The sequence below is a fragment of the Chionomys nivalis genome, chromosome 26 (assembly GCF_950005125.1).
Source record: "Chionomys nivalis chromosome 26, mChiNiv1.1, whole genome shotgun sequence".
In the NCBI taxonomy this organism is placed as follows: domain Eukaryota; kingdom Metazoa; phylum Chordata; class Mammalia; order Rodentia; family Cricetidae; genus Chionomys; species Chionomys nivalis.
The window spans coordinates 13,510,473-13,537,441 of record NC_080111.1 but is presented as its reverse complement, the minus strand read 5'-3'; the positions used below and the strand labels follow the sequence as shown (position 1 = coordinate 13,537,441).

The 26,969-nt window shown below is 44.9% G+C and overlaps 1 protein-coding gene across 20 annotated transcripts in view; it reads right to left on the bottom strand.

The window, feature by feature from the left end:
- Window positions 1–26,969, bottom strand: part of Epb41l3 (erythrocyte membrane protein band 4.1 like 3) — a 138,642-nt gene that overhangs the window by 2,027 nt on the left and 109,646 nt on the right. For 3 of the 20 annotated variants that reach the window (XM_057758689.1, XM_057758690.1, XM_057758687.1), the window contains exons 12-23: window positions 25,241–25,461; window positions 21,453–21,998; window positions 16,816–16,869; window positions 13,759–13,794; window positions 12,839–13,030; window positions 6,594–6,668; window positions 3,811–3,933; window positions 2,906–3,247; window positions 1,851–1,982; window positions 1,000–1,098; window positions 550–630; window positions 161–277 (exon numbers count right to left, since the gene is read on the bottom strand). In XM_057758689.1, the coding sequence (XP_057614672.1) occupies window positions 167–277; window positions 550–630; window positions 1,000–1,098; window positions 1,851–1,982; window positions 2,906–3,247; window positions 3,811–3,933; window positions 6,594–6,668; window positions 12,839–13,030; window positions 13,759–13,794; window positions 16,816–16,869; window positions 21,453–21,998; window positions 25,241–25,461 (2,012 nt within the window). In that variant the 3' untranslated portion in view covers window positions 161–166. Of the gene's footprint in view, window positions 1–160; window positions 278–549; window positions 631–999; window positions 1,099–1,850; window positions 1,983–2,905; window positions 3,248–3,810; window positions 3,934–4,213; window positions 5,178–6,593; window positions 6,669–12,838; window positions 13,031–13,758; window positions 13,795–16,815; window positions 16,870–21,452; window positions 21,999–25,240; window positions 25,462–26,969 lie in introns of those variants that run through there. The other 17 variants (XM_057758691.1, XM_057758688.1, XM_057758693.1 and 14 more) reach the window with 17 other exon arrangements.

The window sequence follows — 26,969 nt, the reverse complement described above, 5'->3', positions numbered from 1 at the left end:
ACCGCAGTACCCACAAACAGAGCTCCATCTTCTAGCCAGCCAGCCCCATGGATGCCAGTGAGAGAACCAAGGGAGGGGGAATGCGGCAAAGGGAGGGAGGGAGGCGCCCCATGCTGCATGCCAGCTGAGGCAAGCCTAGAGAATCAACGTCACCTCTTACCTCTGGTCAATCCTCTCCGTCTTCCGGTGTGATTTCTGTCTCTTTATGGACCACTACTTTGGTCACTGACATGTCGGGGTGCTGCTCTTTGGCCTCTTTAATTGCCTGAGCCAGAGCCTATCCCCAGGAAATCACAGAAGGGCAAAAACAAAAAGGAGGTGGGACATGCATGAGCCATAGCAAGGTGTAGACTTATGAGCTAAATCTATATCCACAATTAACAAGGAGGTACAATGATTACGGAAGGATTCGAAATCGGATTCTGCAAAGTTAATTCAGAAACTATTTTAGAATACATGCTGAACTAGAAGATTAGCGCTGGGAACCAAAAGGCCCCTAAGTTCACATTGACTTCTCTGTCAGAGCGTCTACCATCTCACACACACTACCTGGTCATGGTCAATGTCAGCGTCTCCCGTGATGACTATTCGCTTCTCAATTCTCGTCTCTGAAATGCCGCCTTTCACAGTCTAGAGGAAACAGAAAAGCTCTGTGAGCGACTCACTGGGGCACGGCAGAAGGCGGGGGTAGAGTCAAATGCCACTGTCATTCATTCCCCCAGGTTCACTGTCAAAAGCAGAGCTTTTGGGGCTTAGCAGGGCCAGTTTCTCTGAGATCTACTCTACGCCCACCCTGGGATACCTTCGAGGATATCAGAATGAATCCTCAGCACAAACTGGGAGACACTGACGTTTCGCAGTTCACTTTTAATACAGCTAGCTCTACATCAGATAGGCGAGTAAGGAATTCCCGTGCAGCCCGGTCTGCCGGAGGTTTTGGTGATCAATGCCTTTCTCCAGCTGTCAGGATTAGTGCTTGTGGGTGTCGGCTCTACTTACTTTGGTGATGTGTGTGGTGGTGGTGGTGCTAGTGGTTTCCGATGTGATCGTCTGGGCGCTCATCAACACCCCTGGCTCCAGATCAGCCCCAGGGTCAACCTAAGCAGGGACAGGAACACACACAGCACACACGTGTGGTTACATTTCCTCTTCACAGGACGGTCCCATTCCTTAATGCCGTACAGTCAGTGACAGGGTGAACTGGGCTCTCCCCATGCGAAGACTCAATCAACCACAGATGGAAAATACTCAGAAACTGTTTGCGACCAGACTGAACGTGTCCAGGTATTTGCTAAACATGGGAGTACAACCACACTTATTTTATTTATTTAATGCAACCACACATTGCATTTACATTGTGCAAGGTAGTGTAACTCACCCAGCGATTATTTAAACTATATCTGAGGATGTCCACACAGTATAAAGAAATGTTATAGTAGCCTGGTCAAGGAACTGGAGCATGCATGGGAAACATGGAACCCACTTCCTTAGTAGGAAGGAACAATCGCTTTCCAATCATAGGCCAATTCAGGTAGCTCCTGGGAGCGCTGGGAGTAAACTCTAGGCAAAGCCGCGGGCGAGGAGGGTTAACAAACCGAGACGTAGCGGGTAGCCCAACCCTCTTTATGGTCCATAGCTGCACACCCAGCTCTCTGAGGCTTTCCTATGCCAAGGTTATCTAAAGCCTTGGGGAAGTCCCTGCGGCTCCACAATCAGTAATAAAACCACAGCATAGCACTGGTCTTGACAGAGATGGTTTGGATGCTGGATCCTCTCAGCCTCTTGGACTAGTACTGTGTAGTTACACTTGAATGCGTGACGCCACAGAGCGGCCAGGCCTCCGGTCTTACCTGTGAGGACTCGTATGTGATGGTTTTGGTTTCTGTGTGAACTACTGGCACTTCCTTGGTAGAGATGTCGAGCTTGCCTCCTCCTGGAGAAACATTGTCCACACTCACACTTTCCATTCTCACAGTGGATGACTGCATCAGTGGGAAGCAAGGGAGAGGGGTTACCGAGGAGCACACATGGTTGGACTTCTCTCTCTTCTTGGTGTCTTTTGTTCGTGACAAAAGTTTCCACATTAAATGAGGAGGGAAGATATGGATCACGGCACACAATAAATCCATGTCAGTCTCCCATCAAAACCCAGCAATTGTGGACATAAGATGTTCGAGGCAACAGAAACGTCTTAAAGGACATTAAAAACAATCTGCTCCTTCTTTTCAATCTCATATGTAAACATTGATAGAGTTAAACCTATAAACGAGCTTTTAAACTAGTAACCAAGGAGGACGAGGCAAGTCCTAAATTCTCGGCCACCACCCACCACTGTGTGGACGATCTCAGTAAAAGCTGATAGAGAAGAAAGTTCTGGAAGTTGGAGGAATGCTTTCTGGTCCTTCTGGAAAAGTAAATGGATCAGAAATAAATGCCAACTTTTCATTTAAAAATATTTATGTTATTATTATTGTTGTTGTGCCTATGTAGGTCAGAGGGCGACTTTCAGAACCTGGTTCTCCTCTTCCACTGTGGGCTCCAGGGACTGAACTCGAGTCATCAGGCTTGTGTGACCAGCACTGTTAGTCACTGAGCCATCTTTGTTGCCCTCCAGTTTTCTCATAGCTAATCACTGGTTCCCCATGCTTTCTGTCAGTTATAATGTTCATGAGAGAAACTGCTTCCTGGAGCTATACATCATCAATACTTACTAGTTCTTATGTTTCTATGTGACCCCAAATCTGGAAACAAGCATGGGGGCCTTTCACTGCCATGCGAAGTAATAGAACGGAGAGGAAAACCAAAGGCCCCGTGCACCATGAGGCATAAAGTTAAATGTAGCCTTGCTTCTGCACTGATCTAAGCCTCAGGGTATCGTCTGAGCGAATTAGTAACTACCGTTTACCTCAAAATGAGACTTTTGTTCCAATGCCTCGGAAGGGTGCGTAGCCTCCACTTGCTCCTCCTCACGGGAGCCAGTGAAAGGCTCTTCCTTGTCCGCCACCTCTCCTCTCTCTTCCTTCGCTGCTTCCGTCCCTTTCATGCTGTGCGGATCCACGGGTGTGGACTCTGCAGCATCCGCGTCATCCCCCGCCCCGTGAGAAGCATCCCCACTGCCCTGCACATTCATCACACGCCTCTCCTCCACCATAACCGCTTCCTGCAGCACCTTCTCAGTGCTGGGGGGCTGCGAGTGCGGGGCGGAGGCCACCTCGGTTTCAATGGATTCTGTCTTCGTTTCCACTTTCTGTATGGGAAGAGTACAGTGTGAGTGACCTTCCATAAAACAAAACAAACACCCCCCCCCCCCACCCCTAAGCTGCTGCTCACTAGGATGTCCAAAGCCAGCATCCAGGGCTCATTTGCACACACACAGATGGAAATAAACTCAGCTTTTCTTTCTCCCGCCAGCTTTGCCGTGTGCCTGTTTGACACGCACACTGGGACCTGCACGGGTTTCTCAGCAATGGCAGGAGAAACAGAATGGAGTAAAATAGGCCAGTGGGGAAAGGGGAATGGAAGCTTTGCTGCACATTCACACCGGCTTTGAATGCGCTCTGAGACCCAACGGATGAGACAAAACCTCCTAACTCCATTGCTGTCGAGTACCGGAAGCGCATTCTTGAAGTGGAACGGAAGCTACGTGACAGACACATGCAGCAGCACAAAGGGCAATCACTCAGGACATCTTTGAGGTGCAGGAAGGCAATGCCACTTGGGTGCAAAACACAGACACACACCTGCCACAAACTCACAAAGCAAAGCAAATGGGCACATTCACAAACACCAAGGATGGGAGCAATCGGCCACCTGCACCCAGCTCTGGGTCGTAGAGGAAACCCCGCCTATGAACTCTGTGGGTTTTCGGGCCGACTCTAACAGACTGAGGATCTCCGAGCCATCCATGAGCTTCTCCCCAGAGGACTGTTTAGTCTGAGTAGACAAAGAGACGAAGAGTCAAGCACGAGAGAGGTGCCTCAGGCTCACGTGTTTGCAGCTTGCTAGACAAGACTGGAGGCAGAGGGAAAAAAGGAAGGAGGAATGAAGGAGTCCACGTAGAGAGCTTGGAAACAGAAAACAATGGAGGCATAACATAGCAAACTAGGTGACCACGAGCCCTCGTGAGCTGCAGCAGAGAGTCATTACATTTAGGGTGGCGCCGATTTAAGCAGGTCATTTTCCAGCCCCCCCCCCCAGCCCCTTTATTGCAAGCCACAGCAGCGTTATCACGGAATCTTGGGAACAGGCAGCTAGAAATAAAACGGGAAAAGTGTTTTAATGCTGACTTTAGACTGCAATATTGATTTAATCATGGAGGAAAAAAAGCTGGGTTCACTGCTCTCAACATAAAGTCAAGCGGCAAGAGAAACGGGAAAGGTTCAGGGTGGAAGGGCGCTGTTTGAAAAAATCGTCATGCTGGAATCTTAAGGTGCGACTGAACGAGAGCCACTGGTTACCACCACTTGGGATGCAGAGGACTCGGTGACATAGTGAGCAGTAGCCACAGTAAAGGCCGGTTCCTGGGAGTACCGCCACTCAGACAGGCTCTTCCTGCGTGGGCCAAAGGGCCCTACCTTCAGCACCTCACATTCGGGCACCTGCTGCGGTTTGCTGAACCGGGGCTGGGCAGGCGCATCCTCTCCCAGCTTTGGAGCCTTCTGGGTGTTATCTTCCTCAGGGCTCTGCCGACGAGATTCAGCTTCCTTGATGGGCGCCAGGGATTCTGACAATCTCCGCTTCGGGGTGTGGACCTCGGGTCCCCTTCTGGATTTCTCTTCAGTCAAGGATTCCAGGACCTCGTATTCCACCAGCAAGGGAGCAACCTTCACAGCCTCTGCGGCGCCTCTCTCCGTCTTCTGCAGGCCTTCCAGCAAGGAGGTCTGTGCGGCTTTCTCCCCCTCTTTAGCTTTCCCCGTCATGGTAACAACTCTCCCAGAGACTGTGTCGTAGGATTTCCCTAGCGTGTACATCTTCTGCTTGTTCTCCTCCTTAAGATGCATGTCTCTGGTCAAGTCATCGAAGCCGTGCATGTCCATCATACTGGACTTTAGCAAGTTGGCTGGGATCTCACCAGTTTTACTGGTCACGGTAACCACCTTGTAAGTCACAATCTTTTTCGAATCACCATCAACTACCTCAGTGGGTATTTTGTCTACAATAACCCAATCCTCTGTACCCTATATTCAAAATATAAAAGCTAAATTAGAAAAGCTGATGGCATCTTGTTTATAAAATAAGAACCCTTTATAGAAAAAATCAAGGCCTAAACTATACTCGGGCACGGGGTAGGACGGAGGCAAAGGGTTGGGTCTGTCATCTAAGAATTAGGGCTGGAGTCTCCTCTCACCTAAAGTCTACTAATTTCAGCCCAGAATACATTCTGTGGGGTAGCGTTGCAATTCCATGTTACTTTAAATAGGAACATGTCTTGGGAAGGAATTTTAGAAGAAACGTATCTGACCTTATGGTCAGCAGCTGGCTGCTTTTTATGTTAGGATTGGATGGTATCACTGAACTATTCAACTTTACGCACGTGGGCACAAAAGACAGTTTTCCACGTTCTCTGTTCTAGAGTGCTGCCATACTGGTATTTTCACAAGGAAGCTGAAGGTATTCTCCAGGTTTCTGTCAATGCCATTTTCCAAGACTGCAAGTTTATTTCCTTATCCAGGGAAGTCAATTCATGACTATACTTGGCATCAGTGCATACCGAGTGCACCTGTATTCAAGGTATGGTAATGGCATTTCCCCTGATGAGCCATTACTGATTGGATCCTTTATAAACAAGACTCAGAGGTCCGTGGAGTGTTCTGCTCTCAGCTACAACTAATTCGATGGCTCAGTAATTTCTCTCCTACTTCCTTTAGCATTAGTTTCAACAGGACAGAAGAAAGGTAAGGAACCTTGGCCTACAGGAGAGCTAACAGGACGCCGTGGGCTAACAGCTAACCAGCCTACCCGGTTGCGGAAGGAAGCAAGCTCAAACCAGAGCAGCTGAGCATTTTGTTTTACATCTTAAACGAGGGTGCTGTTTTCTATTTATTGTAGCCTGAAAACCTGAACCTAGATATACGTTTGTGTTAAGCAGAATAACTGCAGGTTGATCTATATGCTGGCATTGGACTGAAAGAAATAAATAGAAAAGAATAACCTCTAGGGTCGACGGGACAGTTTTCTGGAAAATTATCTGATGAGAAGTAGCCACAGAATCAGCAGAGATGCCTTCGTGCATTTTCTTAACCACCCTTGGCTAGCGAGAAAACCAATATAAGTTCAGAGTATTCAAAATCAGTCAAAGGCATTAAAAATAGTAGCAGTCTTTAGATGAAAACTGGTAGTGGGGGAATTTCAGAAGATTATCACAGGTAGCCCCAGAGCCTCAATGGTAATTTTTATCATGTAGAAGTTATGAGCAATATGTAACTGATCACTAACATACTAAGCAAATTCCCTCTCCCAAAGTCTAAGCAAAGTTACATACCCACCTTAGCATTAAACAAGAGAAACTAAAGAAGTGAAAACCAGAGACCTCAGTGACAGCGAAGGCTGAAGAATGTTTCCTCTATGCAAATAATCCGTGTTTGCTTTTTTACCTGAGACTCAAGGAATGGTGAACTTCCTTGCTGTAAAAATACAACTTTCTCAGAAATCTCTCTCTCTTCTTTGGTCTGTTTGAAGAGAGGGGGTTGGAGAAGAGGGAGCAGACATTTTCCAGAGAGACAGTTAGGAAGCGAGCACTGTATCATCTGTAGATACATAGTCATTCATGCTTTCCTGGAAGGATTATCCATTTGAAAAGTGACCTAGAATCATTCCAAGTTTTAATAACCATCCCCAAAGGGGCAACGCTATTTCCTGAAATGGATGCTCACACAACTCAAGACCTTTCACAGCTCCGCAAACAGAACACACAAGAGTGGTATGAGGGTTGCTTGGCATTTCACCAGGCTTTTCTCATGGCCCTAAAAGTAAGCACTAAAAGAAAATGTGAAGAAAATAACTTTAAAAGTAACGGGAGAAACGCTCACTTCTAATCCTAACAAATATCCAATATGCACACGCTATGTGGTAGTGCAGGAAACACATGGTTGGTGCATTAGCCATCTGTCCTGGTTAGCTCCATCTGTCAGCTTGATACAGTTGGAGTTCTTTGAGAGGGAGAACCTCAGTGGGTGAATTCCCCAGACTAGACTGGCCTGCTGGCATCTCTGTTGGGGGCTGTCTTGGTTGCTAATCATGTAAGTGGTGTCATTCCCTAGGCAGATAGCGCTGGGCCGCATAAGAAAGCCAGCTAAGCTTGAGCCCGCCAGTGCATCCACAGACAGCCATCTCTATGGTATCTGCTGCAAGTTCCTGTTTGAGTTCCTGTCCTGACTTCCTTCAAGGATGGACTGTGAATTGGAACTGTAAGCCAAATAAGCCCTTTGCTTCCTTCCCTAGATTTCTTTTGGTTTGGTCAGAGTGCCTTTTTTTTTTTATCTTATCACAGTACAGAAAGCAAACTGGAACACCATCCGCTTGAATAAACCCAGTCATTTTTGACTAGAAGTTTCTGTTGGCCTTCAAGCAAACAAAAGTCAAACTTTACTTGAACTTTTATAATATGGTGAATAAGTTTTTTAAAGTTAATTTCAGATGATCTGAGTGGAAACTTTAGATCAAATCGTAGTTTTCTTTACAGAATCAAGGAACATTAATTTCATCCTTTGATGTGAGAACCGGCTCTCGGGTTTTAAAGTATTGCTTTGTTACTTCCTTTAGTATTAAATAGCTCTAACTATCAAGTGGTGATCCTACAACTCAAGAGGGGGCGGGGGTGGCGGGTGTAGAAGGAATAGTTTTGAAATTCATCTAAAAACGATCGGGCGAAATTCAAAGTTTCTGGAAGAATGGGATTCTTTAAGCAGATCCTATCATTATAAACAATAAACTTCAATGAAAACTCTTTAGAGTTTAGGCCACATCCAGAACCTTGTGTCAATAACAGAAACAGCTAACAAAGTGGGATAGGTTTAGAAATCAATTCTACACATTCTCTACTTACCAAGCTAACCAGCACCTCTACTAAGGAAGAGACCATTTGTCTACTAGTCACTTAGAAAGAACTACACTGAATTCATTGTAGGGGGACAGTTGGAACATTTTGTGGGACCTACTATAAATTGTGACTATAATATTCTTCGATGGTTCTTTCTAATGAGAGGTAAATAACCCATTTTTATTTGGGAGAAAACAATTCCTATCATGTTGCAATTCTGGAGGAGGGTATTGCAAAAGATAAAATTTACTATGAACAATGACTGGGTTCAGATTTAAAACAAACACTCTCAATAACCTCTTTTTCAAATAGAAATGAGGATCAAAAAGATAAGTTCAAAATTACAGATATCCTTCTAGATCTCTAATTATAATCATCGAGATAAATGTCAATCCAAAGATAAGAGCTAGGGAAAAACCAGGCACCCAAACAGTGGTTTTCAGGAAACGTACTGGCCTAAGAAACTCTAATTTTAAAAATATTTGCCTGATACTGAAAACATCAACAGGCTACATTTAGAACTGTGTGCCAACAACAGAGACAACTAACACAGGTGTTAGTATCCAGGCACACCGGCCCCGCCCCTTAAGGACCTTGCAGAATGCATCACCTCTGCTTCAGACCTGCATGCAAGGCAGGCAGTATCCTGTCCCTTTAAAAGGCAAAACTCTGCCCACTTCTATCTCTTTTTCCTCTTCCTCTTCCTCTCTCCTCTCTCTCTCTCTCTCTCTCTCTCTCTCTCTCTCTCTCTCTCTCTCTCTCTCTCTCTCTCTCTCTCTCTCTCTCCCTTCCTTCTCTTCCCCTTCTCCCTTCCCTTCCCCCAATAAAACTCCCTACGTAAGTTCTGTCTCCATGGCCTGTCTCTCACCTGCTGTGGACTGGACCCACCTGCCAAGGTCCAATCTCAGGCTGTATCTTAACAATAGGAGGATGGGTATAAACAGTCTATATTCATGGTCTACCTTCTCTCTACTAAGGAAGAGATAAACTACTGATAAACTGAAGTCTCTATCTACACTGCGCCTCATTACAGCTAAGGATACAGTCAAGTGCATAGGTCAACCATTTTATTTAGTTATTAAATAGTACACTGCAATATACTTAAGATGCAAAGTCCTATTCAGGGATACAAAATTCATAACACCCATTCTCTCCTGGATTATGAAGGTTTTCTAATAATAAACGTTAGAGAATAGGTAAATTTGATAGCGAATATAAAATAATTGGAATCAACTGTAGTCAGCGTCTTTCTCAAAGCTACACTGTATTAGATGCACTAAAGCTGTTAGGCTCACTACTATACAGTGAACATACCTGTGGATTTACTGCCCACATGCAAAAGAGGACAATATCAGCACCTCACAGGCATTAGTATTGCTTTTGGATTGGAATTTGGAAAATTTTGGTATCTAAGGTAGCCTCTAAAGAACACAGCTCTAAAATGTGCTGTCCTGTGTGCCATGCCGAACGTCATTTTGGGAACTGTTGGTGCTCAGTGTTCCAGAGAACATGTCTCTTTCACATGAACTGACCTATTTGTTAACAAGGACTTGGTTTTATCCACTGCTCTGAGGGCAACTCTGCTATTTTTCTACTATTTATGCAAACAATGAAACCTGAAATCACTGGCAATCAAAGTCTGACTTACATACAGTGAACACATGAAATTCTCAGAATATAATCATTATTTTTTTTAATTTTAGTATGTTTGTAATTGTTCATTATGGTATCATTTTATAGAAGTAACAATTATTATTCAACCATCATAGATAAGAAAATGATAAAATTAAAAATCTGATCATTAGATTTTTTTTCAAAATATATTTTCTCACTGAAATTCATTCAAAAAAAGAAAACCAGAAACCAACTAAGTTGGGGTCATAGATGTGAGATTATTGAATCTAAGTATTTTATTTGTGATGTAATTTTAAAAAATAAGTTAAATATTTTCATGCAGACACAACTGGGATTCCTTCTACACTGGATAATTAAAGTAGCCACATCAAGAAACAGAGTGACATCAAGCAATTGATATTCTTTGAAAACTGTCCCCCATCCAAAATAAAACTGATTGCTTTTGAGTCTGGAAATCAATGTGCTTTGTACATTCCTAGCTAAGGTTAAAGAGACTGTCTGCTTTTCATAAAGCCAGACAGCAAAGCCCAAGTCTAAATATAGAAAACAGAGGTGATTTAGAGAATCAGAATGTTTTCTTTGCTCTTATGGCTATCTATAGGTCTCCCAGCTGGACTATAAACTTGGATGTCACTGACAACTGTCTCATTCTGAAGAACACAATGGAACGCAGAGGTCGTGCTGCCTGGTCCAGCTGTCTAGCGAAGCCCAGGGCTTGAAGCAAGTGAACACAGCTCTCATCTTCCAGGCCCTGAAGTCCCTAGCTTTTCTAGAACCCCTCTGCTGCCCAGCATCCACCATTCTCCAGCTCGCTACACCCACACAACCGCCTCCTGAGATTTCATGTCCACACGATAGTGACTAGTGACGGAGGCATGGAGCTCTTGCAGAGGGGTGGGAGCAGTCACCATGCCAGCGCTGCAGTTCTCCCGTCTGTGGACCTAAGTGGTGTTGCCCTTTAGCCACTCTTATGTTGAAAAGGGCCTTTCTTGGCTGCCTCGTGTGTTTACACTTACTTGCAGAGAAGGCAGGGCCATCCAGGGAGCCATCAGTGTAGTCAAAGCACCACCCCCTCCCATCATCAATTCAACATCATCCTCCAAGATACAGAAGTGATGTCTTATCAGTCTTATAACTTTGACTTTTAAAGTCTTCATGTTTATTAATATAATCTCTTATTACCCAAATTCTCATTCAAGAAGACATTCATCTATTATTTCCTTGAGTAGCAGCATGAAAAGAGATACTGGGATTCTTTCCTTTTTTTTTTCTTCTTATTTTTACTTTGTTTAGCTTTGGTGGCTATTTGTTTCAATTTGTGTATTTAAAACTTAAGCCAGTATCTAATATCTTTAGAGACAGAAAATTGTTCCCAGAAGAGATAACAGAAATAAAATAATCCAGGTTTGAAAATTACAATAAAGTCTACAACATCATAATAGGTAAGTGACTTTTTCTAAAAAAAAAAAAAAAAAGTGTGTGTGTACACACATGTGTGCATGCATATGTGTATTATATGTATGAGTGAGGGCATACATGTGGCACAGCATGTATATAGAGGTCAGAGGACAACCTTGGGTTTTAAGTTCTTGTGTTCTGCCATGTTCGAGGCAGGGGTTCTTGTTGTTCACTGCTGCGTATGCCAACTTAGGTGGCCCAGGAGCTTTGGGGGACTCTCTTGTCTCTGACTTTTTTTGAAGCAGGTATGTTGGGCACACTACCACATCTGGCTTTAGGGTGCATTTTGGGGAAGCACCAAATTCCTGTCCCCCTGATTTTACAGTGAATGCTTTATTCTTTGAGCCACTGCCTTAGCCTGCAGGTGCTACTCTTAGCAATGCTAAGGCTATAATGACCAAATCAGGCTGAATGTTAAATTTCGTCTCCCGATACTTTGCAATTTGAGTGGAACTGGTGTTTAGTGGTACAGGGAGACTTTGGTAACAACACTTTCATTCATTCTGCCTAAAAAGAACTTTTTCAAAGTAACTCAGACAGGTAGCCAACTCTTTCCTTTTCAGCTGGGATTGGGTTTGTCAGGAGAGGAGAGATAATGAGATACTGGCCCTTTCGATAAACAGCTTTCAAAGACTCGCAAACAATGGGTGTAATTTGATTCTTGCTTTCTCTGCAAGGGCTTCAGTACTGTAGATATACCACTGCTTAAAGGCTTTCTCTAACAGTTGAGGTTTATTGTCACCGCTCCTTGGGCAAATATTTCACAACAAAAGGATCTTGACAAGGAGGCTAATCAATACAGTGCTCTAAAGATGCAATTTCCAAAAATGATTTATTTTGAAAGAGAGAGATAGCAGGATGTTCTCTAATGGATGATCAAATGGCCACTACACCCACAGACTAGGAGCCCTGGAGGGACAGAGTCGAGCCCTCACTGACACTTCAAAGTCAGTTTCCTTATATGGAAAAGTCTTACTGAAAAGGGGGTTCCTGTCATCTGCTTTTCCCATTTTAAAAAAAGCAAACACTGATTTAGAACTAGTTCAAATAAACAGTTATAATTAAAATAAAAAAAACATTAATGAAACTAAAGTCCAGTATTAGATGCCAGGATAATGATCTGTTCTGAAATGCTGTCAACTTCTGACCCCCCCCCCCCATTTAAATAGCAATATTTTTTTTTTTTTCTTTTTTTGGTTTTTTTCGAGACAGGGTTTCTCTGTGGTTTTGGAGCCTGTCCTGGAACTAGCTCTTGTAGACCAGGCTGGTCTCGAACTCACAGAGATCTGCCTGCCTCTGCCTCCCGAATGCTGGGATTAAAGGCGTGCGCCACCACCGCCAGGCAACAGCAGACAATCTTATCAGGCCTCATTTTCCAATTAACGAGAAGAAGAAATGGGTTTTTAAGGGGGCATTTCTCAACGTAGGAGAAGAAAGTGAAGTGGACACTTTCTGTAAACACACTTTCCCAGGTGCGAAACCGACATGAAAAGTAAGACCCGGATGATGTGCGCTGTGTCTCCCTGCTCTTGCCTGGCCATGGTCATTCTTGGCACAGTGATGCTGGGACTCGCTCTTCCTCCCCCTGCTCTCTCCACCCAGCACTGAGCACCTCATTCCGGGTCTGGCCACACCCCTTTCGCAGTCCCAGACCCTGTGGGGAGTGAGACCACTGCACAGAAGACAGCCCACAACCCAGATACTGACCTCCTCGGGCACGAGCGGCTCAATCATGGGAGCATCCTCCTGCCTGGCAGCCAGCCGCACAGGGGATGTGGAAAGCCTCTTCTCCCACTCGTTGGTTAAGGCAGTTTCTGTCGAGGTTTCTAAGAAGGTTCTCTTCAGCTCGCTAATGTTGGTTTGGTGTTTCATCAGTTCGTCTTGAGTCTTATCGAGCTCCTGCGGTCAGAGCGAGAAGATTCAGCAGTCAAGTTCTCGCAGTGGTTTTCTATGCCTGCCTCTCTCTTTTTAAAATATAGCACACACATTAGTCGTCAAGAAGGAAACCGAACTGGGATCAGGGTTCAAGACATTACCACAAACGCTCTAGTGAAAATGTAGGATATCCAGGGAAAAGAGAAAGAAAAATAATTTCGTTTCACACAGCATACAAACGAACAAAAACAGAGGCAAATTCTAAGAAGTGACGTTTATATGTAGCCAGAAGGTTAAAACAAAGAGGCACACAGGCAAAGGATCTATGTCTAGGAGAGAAAAGGGATCAGAGTTAATCATCCGCAGCCTCTACCAGCTGAGCACACAAGTCATGCATCATGGCTCAAGTCCACACGTATACCACAGGGGGATCAACAACACACACGAGCATGCACTGGTGCGTACCAATACCAACCTCTAACATAAGATTACTATGTTTGACATACACATTTTCACCCTTTATTCGCTTAATCAGACTATTCTGAAAAAAGTGGAGAAGAGAGGGAAAGGTAAGGGACACAGTAGTCACAGGAACAAACGCCACGCCACACGCCGTCGGCATGGCAGCCGAGAGGAAACATGCGGAAAACGTCTGGACACGGCAGACAAACAGTGACTCATCACACACTGGTCTGGGTTGGGTTTTGTTTTTTTTTTTTTTTTTTTTTTTTGTGGTATCTTTAATTTTTTACCTGTGCCTTGAGCTCTGCATCTTCCTCCTGGTCCGACTGGCAGCATCAAGAAAGAGTGGGAGATAAAGGCTTACCAAGCAATTTTCTCTAAAGTAGATTGGTCTATACACACTGGCTGGTCGTGAGCCCTACGGTACCCCTGCGTTCAGATGCAGTGCCTTCTTAGACACAAAGCGTAACCCTACACAAAATGATGAAACATCAGTGGAACAAAGCGGCAATAGATTCTTTGCTCAGGGCTGCTCTGGCATTTTAACAGGCAGATGCACATGCTTAGAGAAGGGGTTGGGGGAGGACTGACAGGCTGTCCCTACTGAACATTAGCAAAGGTCTGGGAGTCTGGAAGTTGGGGACCTAGTTCACAATTCCTAAAAAAGGCCATCATTATAGGAAAATGGCAGTCCTTCTATATGCAAGACCTCACGATAACGACAAGTCAGCTCAGTTTATAGACCACAGATCTGCAGCTCAAAGATCTTAACACATAGGCTCCTGCATTTTAAAACCATGCGGAGCCTCAAAATCACTCCTTGTACTCACACAATTTGTTTTTTAATTATTATTTCTTTGTATTTTTGGTGTATGAGCGTTTTGCCTGCATGTATGTCTGTACCCCACTTGTGTGCCTAGTGCCTGCAGAAGCTAGAGGGGGGTTGAATCCTCTGGAACTGCAGTCTCAGATGGTCATGAGCTGTCATGTGTGTGCTGGGAATCAAAATTAAGTCCTCTGGAAGAATGACCAGTGTTCTTAAGTACTGAGCCTTCTCTCCAGCCCCCTCTGTTGCTGAGACAAAGGCACCCACTTCAGCATATACAGAGCTGGGTGAACCATCACACCCAGCTGAACCCTCAACTTAGACAGCGCTGGGACTGCAGGCGTGAACCATCCTACACAGCTGAACCTTTATGCCTAGAGCAAGTTTTAGAGGGGAAAAGACTCTACAGGATAAGGAAGAAAAAATAAATAAAATCAGTTACCATCAATAACCACTACTGTATCTTTCTTTAAAATGAAACAGGGTATATTTTTAAATAAAAAAATAAAGAAAGATACCCATTATAAACATCTCACAGCCAATTCATTGTTCTTCCTTTTCCAGTTTTAAGGGCCTGGCTTATTTAAGGGCCTAACATCGAGCACCAGCAACTGCACAAGTGGACCACGGCCCGTGGACCGGAAACATAAGGTGTTCCTTAGGACAGCTCTCCGATCTGAGCCTGGTCTTCAGGCCCGTGTGAGACCCAGAGTCAAACCAGAGGTGAGCTGAGGTCATGCTCAAGGGAGGAGATAAGCAGAGCATCGGGTCTGCCCAGAGCTCAGCATTTTACACACCCAGCTTTCCACCTGTTGGCATGACAGGTATGGGCAGCCATGTTTTAACTGATCTCAGATTTCTTATCCGTCTTTGGGGAACAAGGTGCTTTCTCTGCACATCCCATAATGCAGTAATGCTGGTGACATGAAGGGAAGAAATGTGTACACAGGGCAACAGGACAGCAAGCCAGTACTGGTGACATGCTGGTTCTTTATGCGCTGGGTCACAGTGTACAAGATTATAGAGGGTACTCGCTTGCTTTAATCCTACATAACACATTTAAAAAGTGTCACAGAGATTTAAGGCATCGTTGTTGAGTCACTGCTCATTTCTACTAGAGATCTGGTTTGAGGGTTATCTACTAGAACGCACTAGCCTGTGGCTATTCACAGCGACACGCTATCTACTGAATGCACTAGCCTGCGCCTACTTACAACTATCTCTTACAATTCAAGGTGCAGTTGTGTTTGGCAAAGAAAATGATTAACCTGTCCACTCAGCTACGGCTGCTGAGGAGAATCTGGAAAATGGCGTTATGCTATCATCTTCTCCTTTAAAATGTCGCAACGTGTAAGCCATGGTAGTTCCAAAGGAAGAGAGCTTACAAAATACCTCCAGAAAATAATGCTTTGCTGGAGGCATTTCCAGTGAAGTGATAAAAGGAGGTGACTTGCGGCCCTTCCAGCCCTTCCCCCAAACGCTACGGAGAATGGCTACTATTTAATTACATAAAAAATGACGCAAAACTGAAATTCTTCTAGCGTCGTGAGAAATGAGCATCTTGATTTTCATGACTATAAAGATACTGTTCCTACAGTATTTAAAAACACTTACATATATTTTTAAGCACATGTATATGCATGCGAGGGTGTGCACACACGCATGCAGGTGCCTGCAGAGGCCCCAAGCACCAGATTCCCCAGGAGCTGCCTGGTGTGTTGCTAGGACTCGGTCTTAAGCTGGGCCAGCTCTCTAGCCCCACTTTTATGTATTTTAATTGCTGTGAGTAGGGCAAATTTTAAGATAGACAAGCCACACACACATTTACTATATCTTGAAGACTTAATTCGGGAGAAATAACAGGACACCATCTGACTGCAGTTTTTACAAGCAGTAATTTCTTGGTTTCTTTTCTTTAAAGAATTCATTTCCTGAGAGTGACTTGTGTTATAGCCAAGGGCTCAAACATGTGCTAAGAAAAGTATTACTTTAATAAGTATTAGATGGCCATTGGGGGTTTAAAAATATATCTGTATCCAGACAATAAGCTAATTCAATTATCCATGAATCTTCTTTCTCCTTCATCACGGGTAGCATATATAAATAGCCTCCTATCCAAAATAGAAGAATCACCTTCCTCCTCCACCTCCCCTGGTCCTCTTTTGTCTTTAAGGTATTGTCAGTTAGGTAACTGCTTCTCAGAATGGAATCATCAGATCAAAAGCCCACTCATTTGGGAACTGGTTCGAGCTACAAATCCCCTCTTGCCTCAGCCCTTCACAACCAGAAACACGATGGGGGACCATTCGGACCATTCTGACAGAAGTCAGAGCCTGAGAACCACTGGCTCCGGCAAAAACAAACACACAAAACTGAAAGCAAAAGAAAATATCTTCAGTTTTTGTTGAAAGTCATCATTTCCTTCCAGTCCAAAGTCGGATCCGGAGAAACCTTGCACCCAGAGTCACCCACAAAGCACCCGTGCTAGAAAACGCCCCCACCGCCCAGTCTTTAGCCTCACCTCGGTGGCACTGGTTTCCCCGTCAGCAGCGGTGTCTGTCCGTTCACTGTCGGTCTGTGGATCACAGAGGCAATCAGATCCGAGGAGGAAGCAGGGACAGAAAACAAACCCATCTGGTCAGACAGGGCACACACTTATGGAACCATTCACGTTCTTTCCCTGGGGTCTGTGGTATCCTACCTTCCCACGGGAGTATGGGCATGAGCAAAGCAAAGAAGAGGCAGAGCCTGGGGTCTTCAGCAGAGCCCCCTCCGAGGTCAAGACCCGAGGCACACACACAGTGGGCCACCCTGACCTGTTTGCATTCACTGTTCGGAACATCAATCTGTCACCCCACCCCTTTCCACTGATGCCCCTAAAAGCTCTCCTAAAAAAAATGTTTAACGCAAATCAAATGGAGGTTCATTCATACATATTTTACTCTAGTAATGCCACATTAGAAAGGTAATGAATTTTGATTTATGCTAATAGCTACTATAACAGTCACTGGACTTTCAGCCCCTCATTTATATCATTGGCTCATTTCCACCCACTAGGACCACCAGGCTGTCTGCATTACCAATTAATGACCAGAGCATACAGTGGTGATTCACAGGCATGTACTTTATATAGAAAAAAAAAAAACCACGTAATTTTCAAATAACCTTGCTAATGGGTAGCAGCTCTGTCGTTCACTTTGCCCCACTCTCCGATACAAAGAGTGATAAGTCAAGTATGCATTTAACCATCTCATTGCAAAAGGACCATTCAGATGATACAGATGATGGCAATAATAATTGAAGAGATAGACAGAGATAGAGACATCTACTTAGAGATGAACCAAACAAAGCACAGCATTCGCCAGAACCAGGATTATGGGGGAACGAGAAGAGCCCATTTCAGGGTTCACGTTTAATGTCTATGTGTTTTAATGTGTGTAGAGGGGTTTACGGTTTAAGACAGAAACTATGTATTGACGATGAGCCATCAATACAAACCAACTTCTCGTCCATAAATCCAATCATGAGTACATTTCCCTCAGCCAAAGCTTGCGAGTAATGTGGTGAAAGCAAGCATCTGGCTAGCAGCTGTAGAGCTGTGGCTCTCAGTACAGCTCCCATGTACACGGGAACACGGGATGTTCAAAATGGCGGCCAGCACTGCTTCATCTCTGCTGACCCATCTCTGGCCAAGACAGTTTGCTGACACTATCCCAAACTCTGTCTGCACATATTCCTAAAACAAAAGCAGGTGACCCGCACCCTCGGCAGGTGTGCCTACAAATTCCCTTTCAGGAGTCAGGCATGGCTATCCTAACCCCAGGCCTCCACAACTGTCGGCTGGAGGAAGGATGGCTCGAACTGGTACAAAAGACAGAGTAGCTTGCAGATGTTTTAGGCCTTCAAGGAAATAAGAACCACATGTTCGGTTATTTTAATTAGCTGTGTCAAACACGCCCAACCTTGTTGAGGAAATTCTCTTCCTATTTTAAGAAGTCTTCCTTACAAGTTTAAAATTGACTTCATGAACTTTCCAACATCTGAGCAGTAGAGATCAGCTGTAGGTCGGAGTAAGGGGTCTGATGTTAGACTGTTCAAATCTTTGCTTTTCAAACCTACGGGACGTGGTGCATATTTCATGGTCTAACCCATTTTCTTCTTGGAAAATGGAAATGACAGCTGTATCTATATTGTATAAGGGATGTCAAATGCTTCATGGAATTCCTACCACACAGAACTACAGGTCGACAATGAACTGAACTATAATGTATCATTAGCTCATACCACACAGAACTACAGGTCGACAATGAACTGAACTATAATGTATCATTAGCTATTACTCTGCTTTTTCCTAGGTATCAAAATGTTGCTGGTCCTATCTGAACTCCCTCAGAAACTGGGTGCAGGGCATGGGTCTGTAAGAAGGCTCAAGGACCAAAAAAGATAGAGTGATGAGATCCTATATCTAAAAAACTCATCTGTGGACTCGCTGGCATTCCTACTTCACAGTCTAACCTTCAACAAAAATAATAATTGAATAAAGCAGTCTTGGTAGCAGCTGTTATAGTCTATTATATTATTATAATATATAATATGTACCTGTGATACACAAAGCTGCAAAAGGATATCATGTCACGAATTATTGTATAATACAATCTTTACACAATTGAAAGATATAATATGTTGACGAATTAATTTTTCTTACATATTGAAGTAAATCTCCCGTTTCTTTGCATTCTAAAAAATTACTCAGGAATTCATATGTAGCTACATCCTATGTTACGGTAAACTAACTTCATCTCAGTGTTTGGTGGGAGGTGATTGGATATTCTGCCTGTTGTTTGGCCATTCTGAAAGCACACAAGAAAGACTGCTGGTCCAACTGCTTCATCATTGGAAATGATGACGTGTTTGGATGCTAGGTTTTGGTTTTGAGAAAGGCAGGGACTGACTCTCTACAGCACAGAAAGGGTCATGGCATTAGTGGCTTTTAGAAACAAGAGTGGCAGAGATGAATTGTATTTTAAAACATCACTCAGTTTAGCGGCCAGGGCACTCGAGGCCAACGTGATAAAAGAAGCCTTGTAAGTTTGCAGCGCTTTGAGAAATGGGATGACCCATATAGGAGTTGTTTAGCTTAAGCTGAAGTAGTGTGTGGCTTTTAACAGCTGGGGCTAAGAGCCAACATTGGGCAGATGCCCGCATCCAAAGCCTGGTGGCAGAAGTGCTAAAATGGGCAGAGGAGGCTGGAGAAGAGGGCACGACCTCTGCCGTGGTCAGAGCTGACTCAGTGTCCGTGTCTGCAACACTCAGGACAGCGAGGCCTGGGAAGCTCCCATTCGGCATCCGCTAGCTTCAAACGGGGGCTGCTGTGATTTGCTTTGCTGATGTAATGCAGACATGCCCAAGTTTAACATTAGTTCTCATGCACCAACTCCAACAAGATGTAAACCCTGGATTAGGCACAAGATCTCTGTGGTTAGCACTAGAAAAGTCCAAACGGTGATTCGGAATTTAGAGAAGCATAAAGCAGGAATCTTTAAGGTTTTTTTTTTTTTTTTTTTTTTTTTTGGATGGGGGATTCATGTATATGTGCATCAGAGCTTGTTCTTCTGCTAAAAGAAGAGTAAGTCTCTTTAGAAGCCTGCCGATGGTCTTTGTAAATAATGTTCTCTTCCCGACTGCAGCACGCTATTCCTCTACCATCTGATAGTGTCGCAGCTGTGAGAAAGCGAGAGTATAGCCTAAGACTTTTAAAGTGGTTCCTAATCTGCTGCGGCAGGGACCGTTATCTCTTTCTGCACACACACCACGATCCTGGAAAAGGGCTCCTAGGCAGTGCTGAACTGAAAAGCCTATGCTGCCCTGTAAAGCACCTTTGAGACCATTTGCTTTTTCCCCATTGCTGCTCAGAAGCAGGTGCAACGCCTAAATATAGGAACCAGCACATTTTAGCTGTGCCATACATTAACTGGTCAGGTCAAATTGTGATTTCTGACTAAGCACGGGACCAAATAGACTTTCTTCCCCCCCCCCTTTTTTTTTTTAGTGTGGCCTTGACTGTGTTTTCTAAGGCAAGGAGTCCCGGGCTTGTCTCCTGTCACATAAAGTGCTTGCTTTGTGGGAAGAGGTGCGCTTGGGGCTCCTAGGGAGAGTGAAGACATGACAGCCAGCGCCTCTGGGGGTCAGCTTCTATTCTTTTTCCTGTGCTGACTGAAGTCCTCAGAAAAACTGCTGTGGCTGTTCACGTGACCGTGGAGCCGCAGGGAGGAGAACGATTAAGAGGGAAATGCTTCTAGTTGCACGGACTCACATAGTGGCTGGGATGAGGGAGAGGGACGGAATGCAAGTCAGGTTCTCTCCCTTTATAAGAAGACCTGCCCCAGGGCTAGAAACATTAAGCCAATTTCCTGGCTGCACCCCACTGCAAAATGTGGACACTAGGGTCTCATGCTGCTGTCTGATACATCCACAAGTATGGCCAGCACAAGAGAAGGGGAAACCCTCACATAGATGTTGTCCTAACATTTTCTGAATACCACAGCATGACATATGCCATTCATGTGTTTCTTTCTGGTCCTACTTCTGGCTGTATCAATGAGTGATACCATGTAGGTACCATAAGCTGCTGTAGGCATTCCTTCTGCCAACAATGAGAACTCATATCTAAGGACCATGGAGGCATTTTGGATCCTAGGGGGAGGAGAAACGGGCAATCTGGGAAAGCTACTCGAACATAGTGATATGTAACCTTTGGTACAATCACTTGGTCACTCCCCCCATATTTGCATCTTATTATCTGTATTATATGAGATTTAATTTACTAGATGGCAACTGAGCAGGATCTGTAATTAAGACATGGCCCTTCCGTAGTGAATGGGTTTTCCGAAATTGCATTCGGGCAGAGTAATTAGCCAATGTGGAACTCAGTGGGTAGCAGAATGATTACAGATGGCTATGGGCCGCTACATCCACACGGTGTTGTGCCTAACCCTGGGGCCTGGCTTGGACTCCCCAACACAAAAACCCTCAACATAGTGGCACAGACAATAAATGAGGCTCTGAAAGTAGGACCACTATGGCAGCAGCCAGCTAACACTGGTTCAGACTGAAGCACGGAACACGCAGGGAACGTGTGTTCTATGCTGAGGTACACACCTCTTCCTCTGAACTGTCACTCGGGTCATTGTCTAGGGAGACGCTCAAGGAGGCCGCCTTGGGCTCCAGGAAGCAGAGGCACAGAGCCAGAGGGAAGGAGAGCGTGAGGGCGTATGGCACGGAGAAGGAGGCAGACAGCAGGAAGAAGAAGATGAAGAGGAAGCAGGGGAGGAGGGAGGGCGAGCGGATGGGCAGGAAGTGCTGCCAGCTCTGGGGCAGGAGGTTGGTTTCAGACAGGTTGGGAAACGAGAGATACCCGTCATCATCTAGGAGCGAGGGGAATGACTCAGGGAGCTGCAAGGAGAAGGAAAAGAGCGTGGTTCCTTTGCCAGTCTGCTGCCTGTAACTAAATGCCACATCTTGGTCCCCTAAGTAAGGCTTCCCCTGGCCATCAGACTCCAAGGCTGGCTCAACTTTGGGCAGCACAGAACCTGGAAAGGGGCTCTCACTCTCCTTACACCTCCTGCGCAGCTCTGTGGGAGATGCAGGGTCAAGATGGGCTGATGAGGGTGATGAGGGGCATGAGTCGGTGCCATGCCTGGGTGACTGATGGAGAAGGGACGGAGAAGGACAGGAAGCAATAAACATGGATGCAAAAGGACAAAAAGAAAAAGTGCAATTAGTTAACTTTCTCATGGGCATCAACATAAAACCGTCAAACAAGAGTCTTCACGCAGCCCCGCTGCTTGGCAGCGACGCCCAGGAGGACGACGACTCCCCCCCGTAGACCATCATACACAGGCCGAGATGTTGTCAAAGGTCAGGACAGAAGTCACCGTGAGGGAGCCGCACACACGTGTGGCAGAGCTAATCAATGAACTCAAATCAATGAACTCTATTCAATGAGAACCAAGACTTTCAGCAGCGACACCCTACAGATCAGCCCCACTGGACTCAAAATGAAAATGAAATACAAATCAAATTCTGATTGTGGTCGCAGAATGTCTAGTCACCTTCCTGTCCTGGGCTAGCCAATTACAGCCCAAACAGGCGGCTTTCCTAATCAAGAAGTTTCTGGCCCCGCTCCTGTCTGATAGCAGTCACAGATGTGGATGAGGGGGGCAGCAGTGAGCACTTCGGGATCTCTGGTGCTCACAGATAATGGAAGCTCCTCGGATTCATCCATTTTTGGCTTCTTTATCTAGGTGGCTAAACAGGATTTCGGTTCTTAACAGTGGCTTAAGGAAGCAAGCCGGCAAAACAAAACAAAACAAAACAACAACAAACAAACAAAACCCCAGTTTTCTTGGAACACGGTTTCTATGTGTTTAGTTTCTGCTACATATTGTCTATAAATAACAGAAAGATGCAATTTCTCAGCCTCCCGATTTCTCTAAACATAAAGGGTATGTTTACAATTGAAGTTTGAATCTTCATGCAATTGATGAAGCATGCTCTGGAATGCTCCCTGTGAGTGATGCATTTATGAGATTGGGGAATTGACTCCATTTTCTGGGACTCTGGCAGTCTCAATGGCCAAAGCCAGAAGCAAGGAGTCCCTAACAGGCTGGGGCAAAGCATGGGGGGCTCAAATACTGTAAGTTCAAGGCCAAGCCATGCGGGGCTTGTGATAGCCTTCTTTAGCTGCTCCCCCTGCCGTGTGTGTGTGTGTGTGTGTGTGTGTGTGTGTAGCAGCTTGAGAGCATGAAAATGACTCAGCCTGTTTGGTCGTGGTTGTCTAATCCGGACTTAGAGAGACGTGATAAATAGAGCAACAAAGGGGGAGAAAACGCACACCCGAGGCAGGAGGGATGGACAGACACAATGCCCAGATAAAAGTTTACCTGGCTCTGTCAGCCTTTGAAAGGTTTCTCTGATCCTCACACTTGATGTTAAACATTGTATACTAAACAGGCATCTGTGCAAATCTGGCTCAGCTAAGAACAATGCAGATGTTACAAGCGGCCCCTTCACCCCTCTGTGAAGGCCACTCTCCCTAGGCGGTGACATTGCCTTGGTCTTAGGTCATAGCAACATGCTTCTCCCTAGGCATCCTGGGAAATAGTCTTTTAAACATTACCTCCAGCAGTGCATTTTGGTTCAAAAATAAGCATCCTCTATGAAGCATCCTCTATGAAGCTTTTTGAAGACTGAGAGGCATAAGATTAGGGTTTAACCTTCTGGGCCATGTATTAAAGTGCTTTGGGGAAGACAGCTTTGCGGTGGGGAAGCAGAGACAGCACCCAGTCAGGACTAGATCTCAGTCACAGCCTATGGGAAGACTCTGCTCAAAGGCGGTCTTCCTGGGGCCTGGGGTTACGAAGGTAGTAGTTTCTATGTCCTTCCATTTCCCCCAGGACAGCGGCAGCACAGAGTGAGACGGATGGGTGCTGCTCCTTTCTACATGCCAAGGTCGCAGGACAGTCTCTCAGAAACAAAGGAAAAGGATTCTGGAAATCTGAACCTACTTTGGAAGCAAACATAGAAATAGCCTTCCTTTTCGTCTGCCATCTGGGTGGAGTTTCCCAGTCATGAGAATCATTTGTAGGCATCGAAATCTCAAGAAAATCAGACACGGCCAGGGATAAGAACTGTACATGTTTGCACTCCAGGGGGGATTATCGCCCCCAACCATGTTCCAGTTATCAGATCTATGTTGGTTTAAGTGGTAAAAGGAGAGGGTAAAAGCCAGATTTGGAACAAAGCACATTTGGAGGGCAGAAGTGATCCTAAGGCTGTCTCACTCTGTGCTGCTTTTTGCGTTTGGGAAACTAAGAATCTGTCCCTAACAGGAAAAGCAGAATCGCAGACTGGGTGGTTTAAATATTTTCATCTTCTATAGAAAGTGTTGATTTACTCAGTTTAGGTTTCTGAGGTGCTGGATATCAAAACAAGCATCCTCACACACTGGGACAGCCCTTTACCATTATGCTACATTCGCAGAAGCAGACTGTTGAGTTTTTACCGGAAGGAGATCCATGCAGTCCCATGCGCTGTTTTGTTTTTTTTTTCAAGAACATGTCTACGCAACAAAGCACCAGGGCATCAAATGCACTGGCGTTTCAGGATAACCCAGAGGCTGTCAGACGATTCATTTCCTGGCCCCCCTCTCTTTGTGTCCTGTATATTACAGGGGGCTCTCGGTTCCCATTGTCACTACGCACGAGCCTCCCAGATATGCTAAGTTTCAAATGTTCTGCTAGGAAGTTGCCATAGTATCAGATCATTAGAAATCAATCTGAAACTAAAAACTAATATCTAAACAATTTCATTTGGGGGAAGTGATGTCATAGAATGCAATGTATTAAAATGGCTATAATGTCAAGTTCACTTTTCTCTTCTCTTTCATTGCAGCAGGCCACTGCTTTGCAGGTTACAGTGGGATGACTAAGAGACAAACACACAGGTTATGGGCAGTCAGTGTTCCTGCCATCAGGAAAAACGGAGGCGTGTTTCCTTAGTATCTAAGGAAACATACCACCCTGGGAAGGAGAACGGGGCCAGAAACCGACAATAGCATTAGAGACAGTTGTAAAACCCGAGTCCAAACAGAAAAAAGTACTGCACCACCTAAAATGTTTTTAAAGAGATCACTCCAGAACAGCTGTTGAAAGTCTTGTAAAACACATTCCTTGTTAAAATTTTCCAAAAAGTTAAGAAAACCACTTTACGAGACTATGCTGAAATAATAATAATAATAATAATGTAAACCCCGGCATGAACATGATCAGTGCTGGCGTCTGAACGCTCCTCCACCTTCGAGGCCCCCCCCCTCGGTCTATCATCTCAGAACCACCGAGCTGTTTGTAAAGATGAGGACAGCTCAAGAAGGCAGCCACGAGCTGTACCTTTCCCTCGAGCCGGAGGGCTGGGACTGGGGTGGCTTCCTCGGCCTTCTTCCTCCGGTCCTCTTCCTCACCACGCTCCTCTTCAGCCTTCTTCTCTGGAGTCACAGTGGTGATCAAGTTGGTCTGAGAGATGCCCTTTGTTGTAGCGTACTGGCCTGTGCCAACCTCTGCAGCAGACATAGAATCCTTCATGTATATTTCATGGTTTTCATTCACTGATGCTAAAAGCAAATATAATCGGGGGAGATAGAATCCCAAAGAGATAAGTCAGAAGACAGAACGACAATGCCACACTGTACCTCTGCTAAGAGAAAAACACCAGTATAAACTAGCAGACTGGTTTGCATAGGGCGGAGGAGAGCTGCGGGGACTTTTACCCAAGCACTATCTGCATCACCTGGACCAGTGTTTTCAAATGATTTAAATGCCCATGTCTTGAACCCTAGAATAGTGCCTAACGTTCTCATAATCCCCAGTGAGCATACGGAGGCTGGCTTCACCCCTGGCTGGGCACTCACACCAGATTTATACCCAGTTCAACAATTTCTAGTAGTATCTACAGCAAATATTCTAATCACGTGACTTTGAGCATATCCACGGAAGTGCCAGTCACCAAAGGAGCAATGGATTATTTATATATTATTTTTCAATGTTGAAAAGTTCATCACTCTCACAATAACTCAACACAATATGCTCAAAGCCTAGTAACAAAATTTACTAATTTTGGCAGAGGTTATAAAATTTAGAAGGGTATTCCTCCAAGTTGATGTAAGGAGATGTTTTCGTTTCCATCGCATTTGAAACAGACTGCCATGAGGATATGCATGTAAACTTCATTCTCGCCTCGACTCTTTGGGGAAAACAAGACAAATGCTGCTAGCAGTCAAAACTCATGCAGAAGCGGAATATGCAAATATAGGTGAGGTTCAGCCTTCATCCTGGCTAGACCATGCAGAGGCGGAACACGTGAGCATAGGGATGTGAGGTTTAGCCCCTCATCCCAGCTAGACCATGCAGAGGCAGAACACATGAGCATAGGAATGAGGTTCAGCCCCCCCCATCCCAGCTGTTGTCTTAGTAAAAGATGCTTCATTCAGTTCAGGGCTTAATTATGATCAATATTAAATTTTGCTAGTTATTCTTTTAGGCCTTAGATCTCATAAAAACACACTGAAATTTATAAACGCTTCTTTTCAAACACCCCACAGATGATCACAGACAAAGATACGGCTTTTAAAACGCCAACAAAAACAAAACAGAAAAGGATTCTGAATGAAATCCTTCACTAAGATATTCTCTGCCCCTTTATGCTGATGAAAAAAGCTCACTATTTTAGCAGCCGGTTATGCTGTTATAAGCAGGCCGCTGTCGCATGGAAAAGCAGCCGAATGTTCCAGCATGCAGACACGGCACGCGGCGCTGCAGCAGAAAACATTCTAGAATTGGCAGGGCAACAAAGAGCGAGACAACACATACTAACATCACTTTTGGGCAGAAAGGAAGAGACAGCATGATATTAGTACATAGATTTCACAATTGTCTTCTGTTTGCTCAACAATCATTTTCACACAAAGGCCACGAGGAACACAACAGTGACAACAGCCGTATCCCTCGGGCGCACGCCACTGAACAAAGGGAGCGGCATTCAGCAGAAGGAAAGGCATGACCCTACGGAACATCCTCAGATACTGACTCAGAGAACATACAGATTTTCAGCAGACTAAAGAGC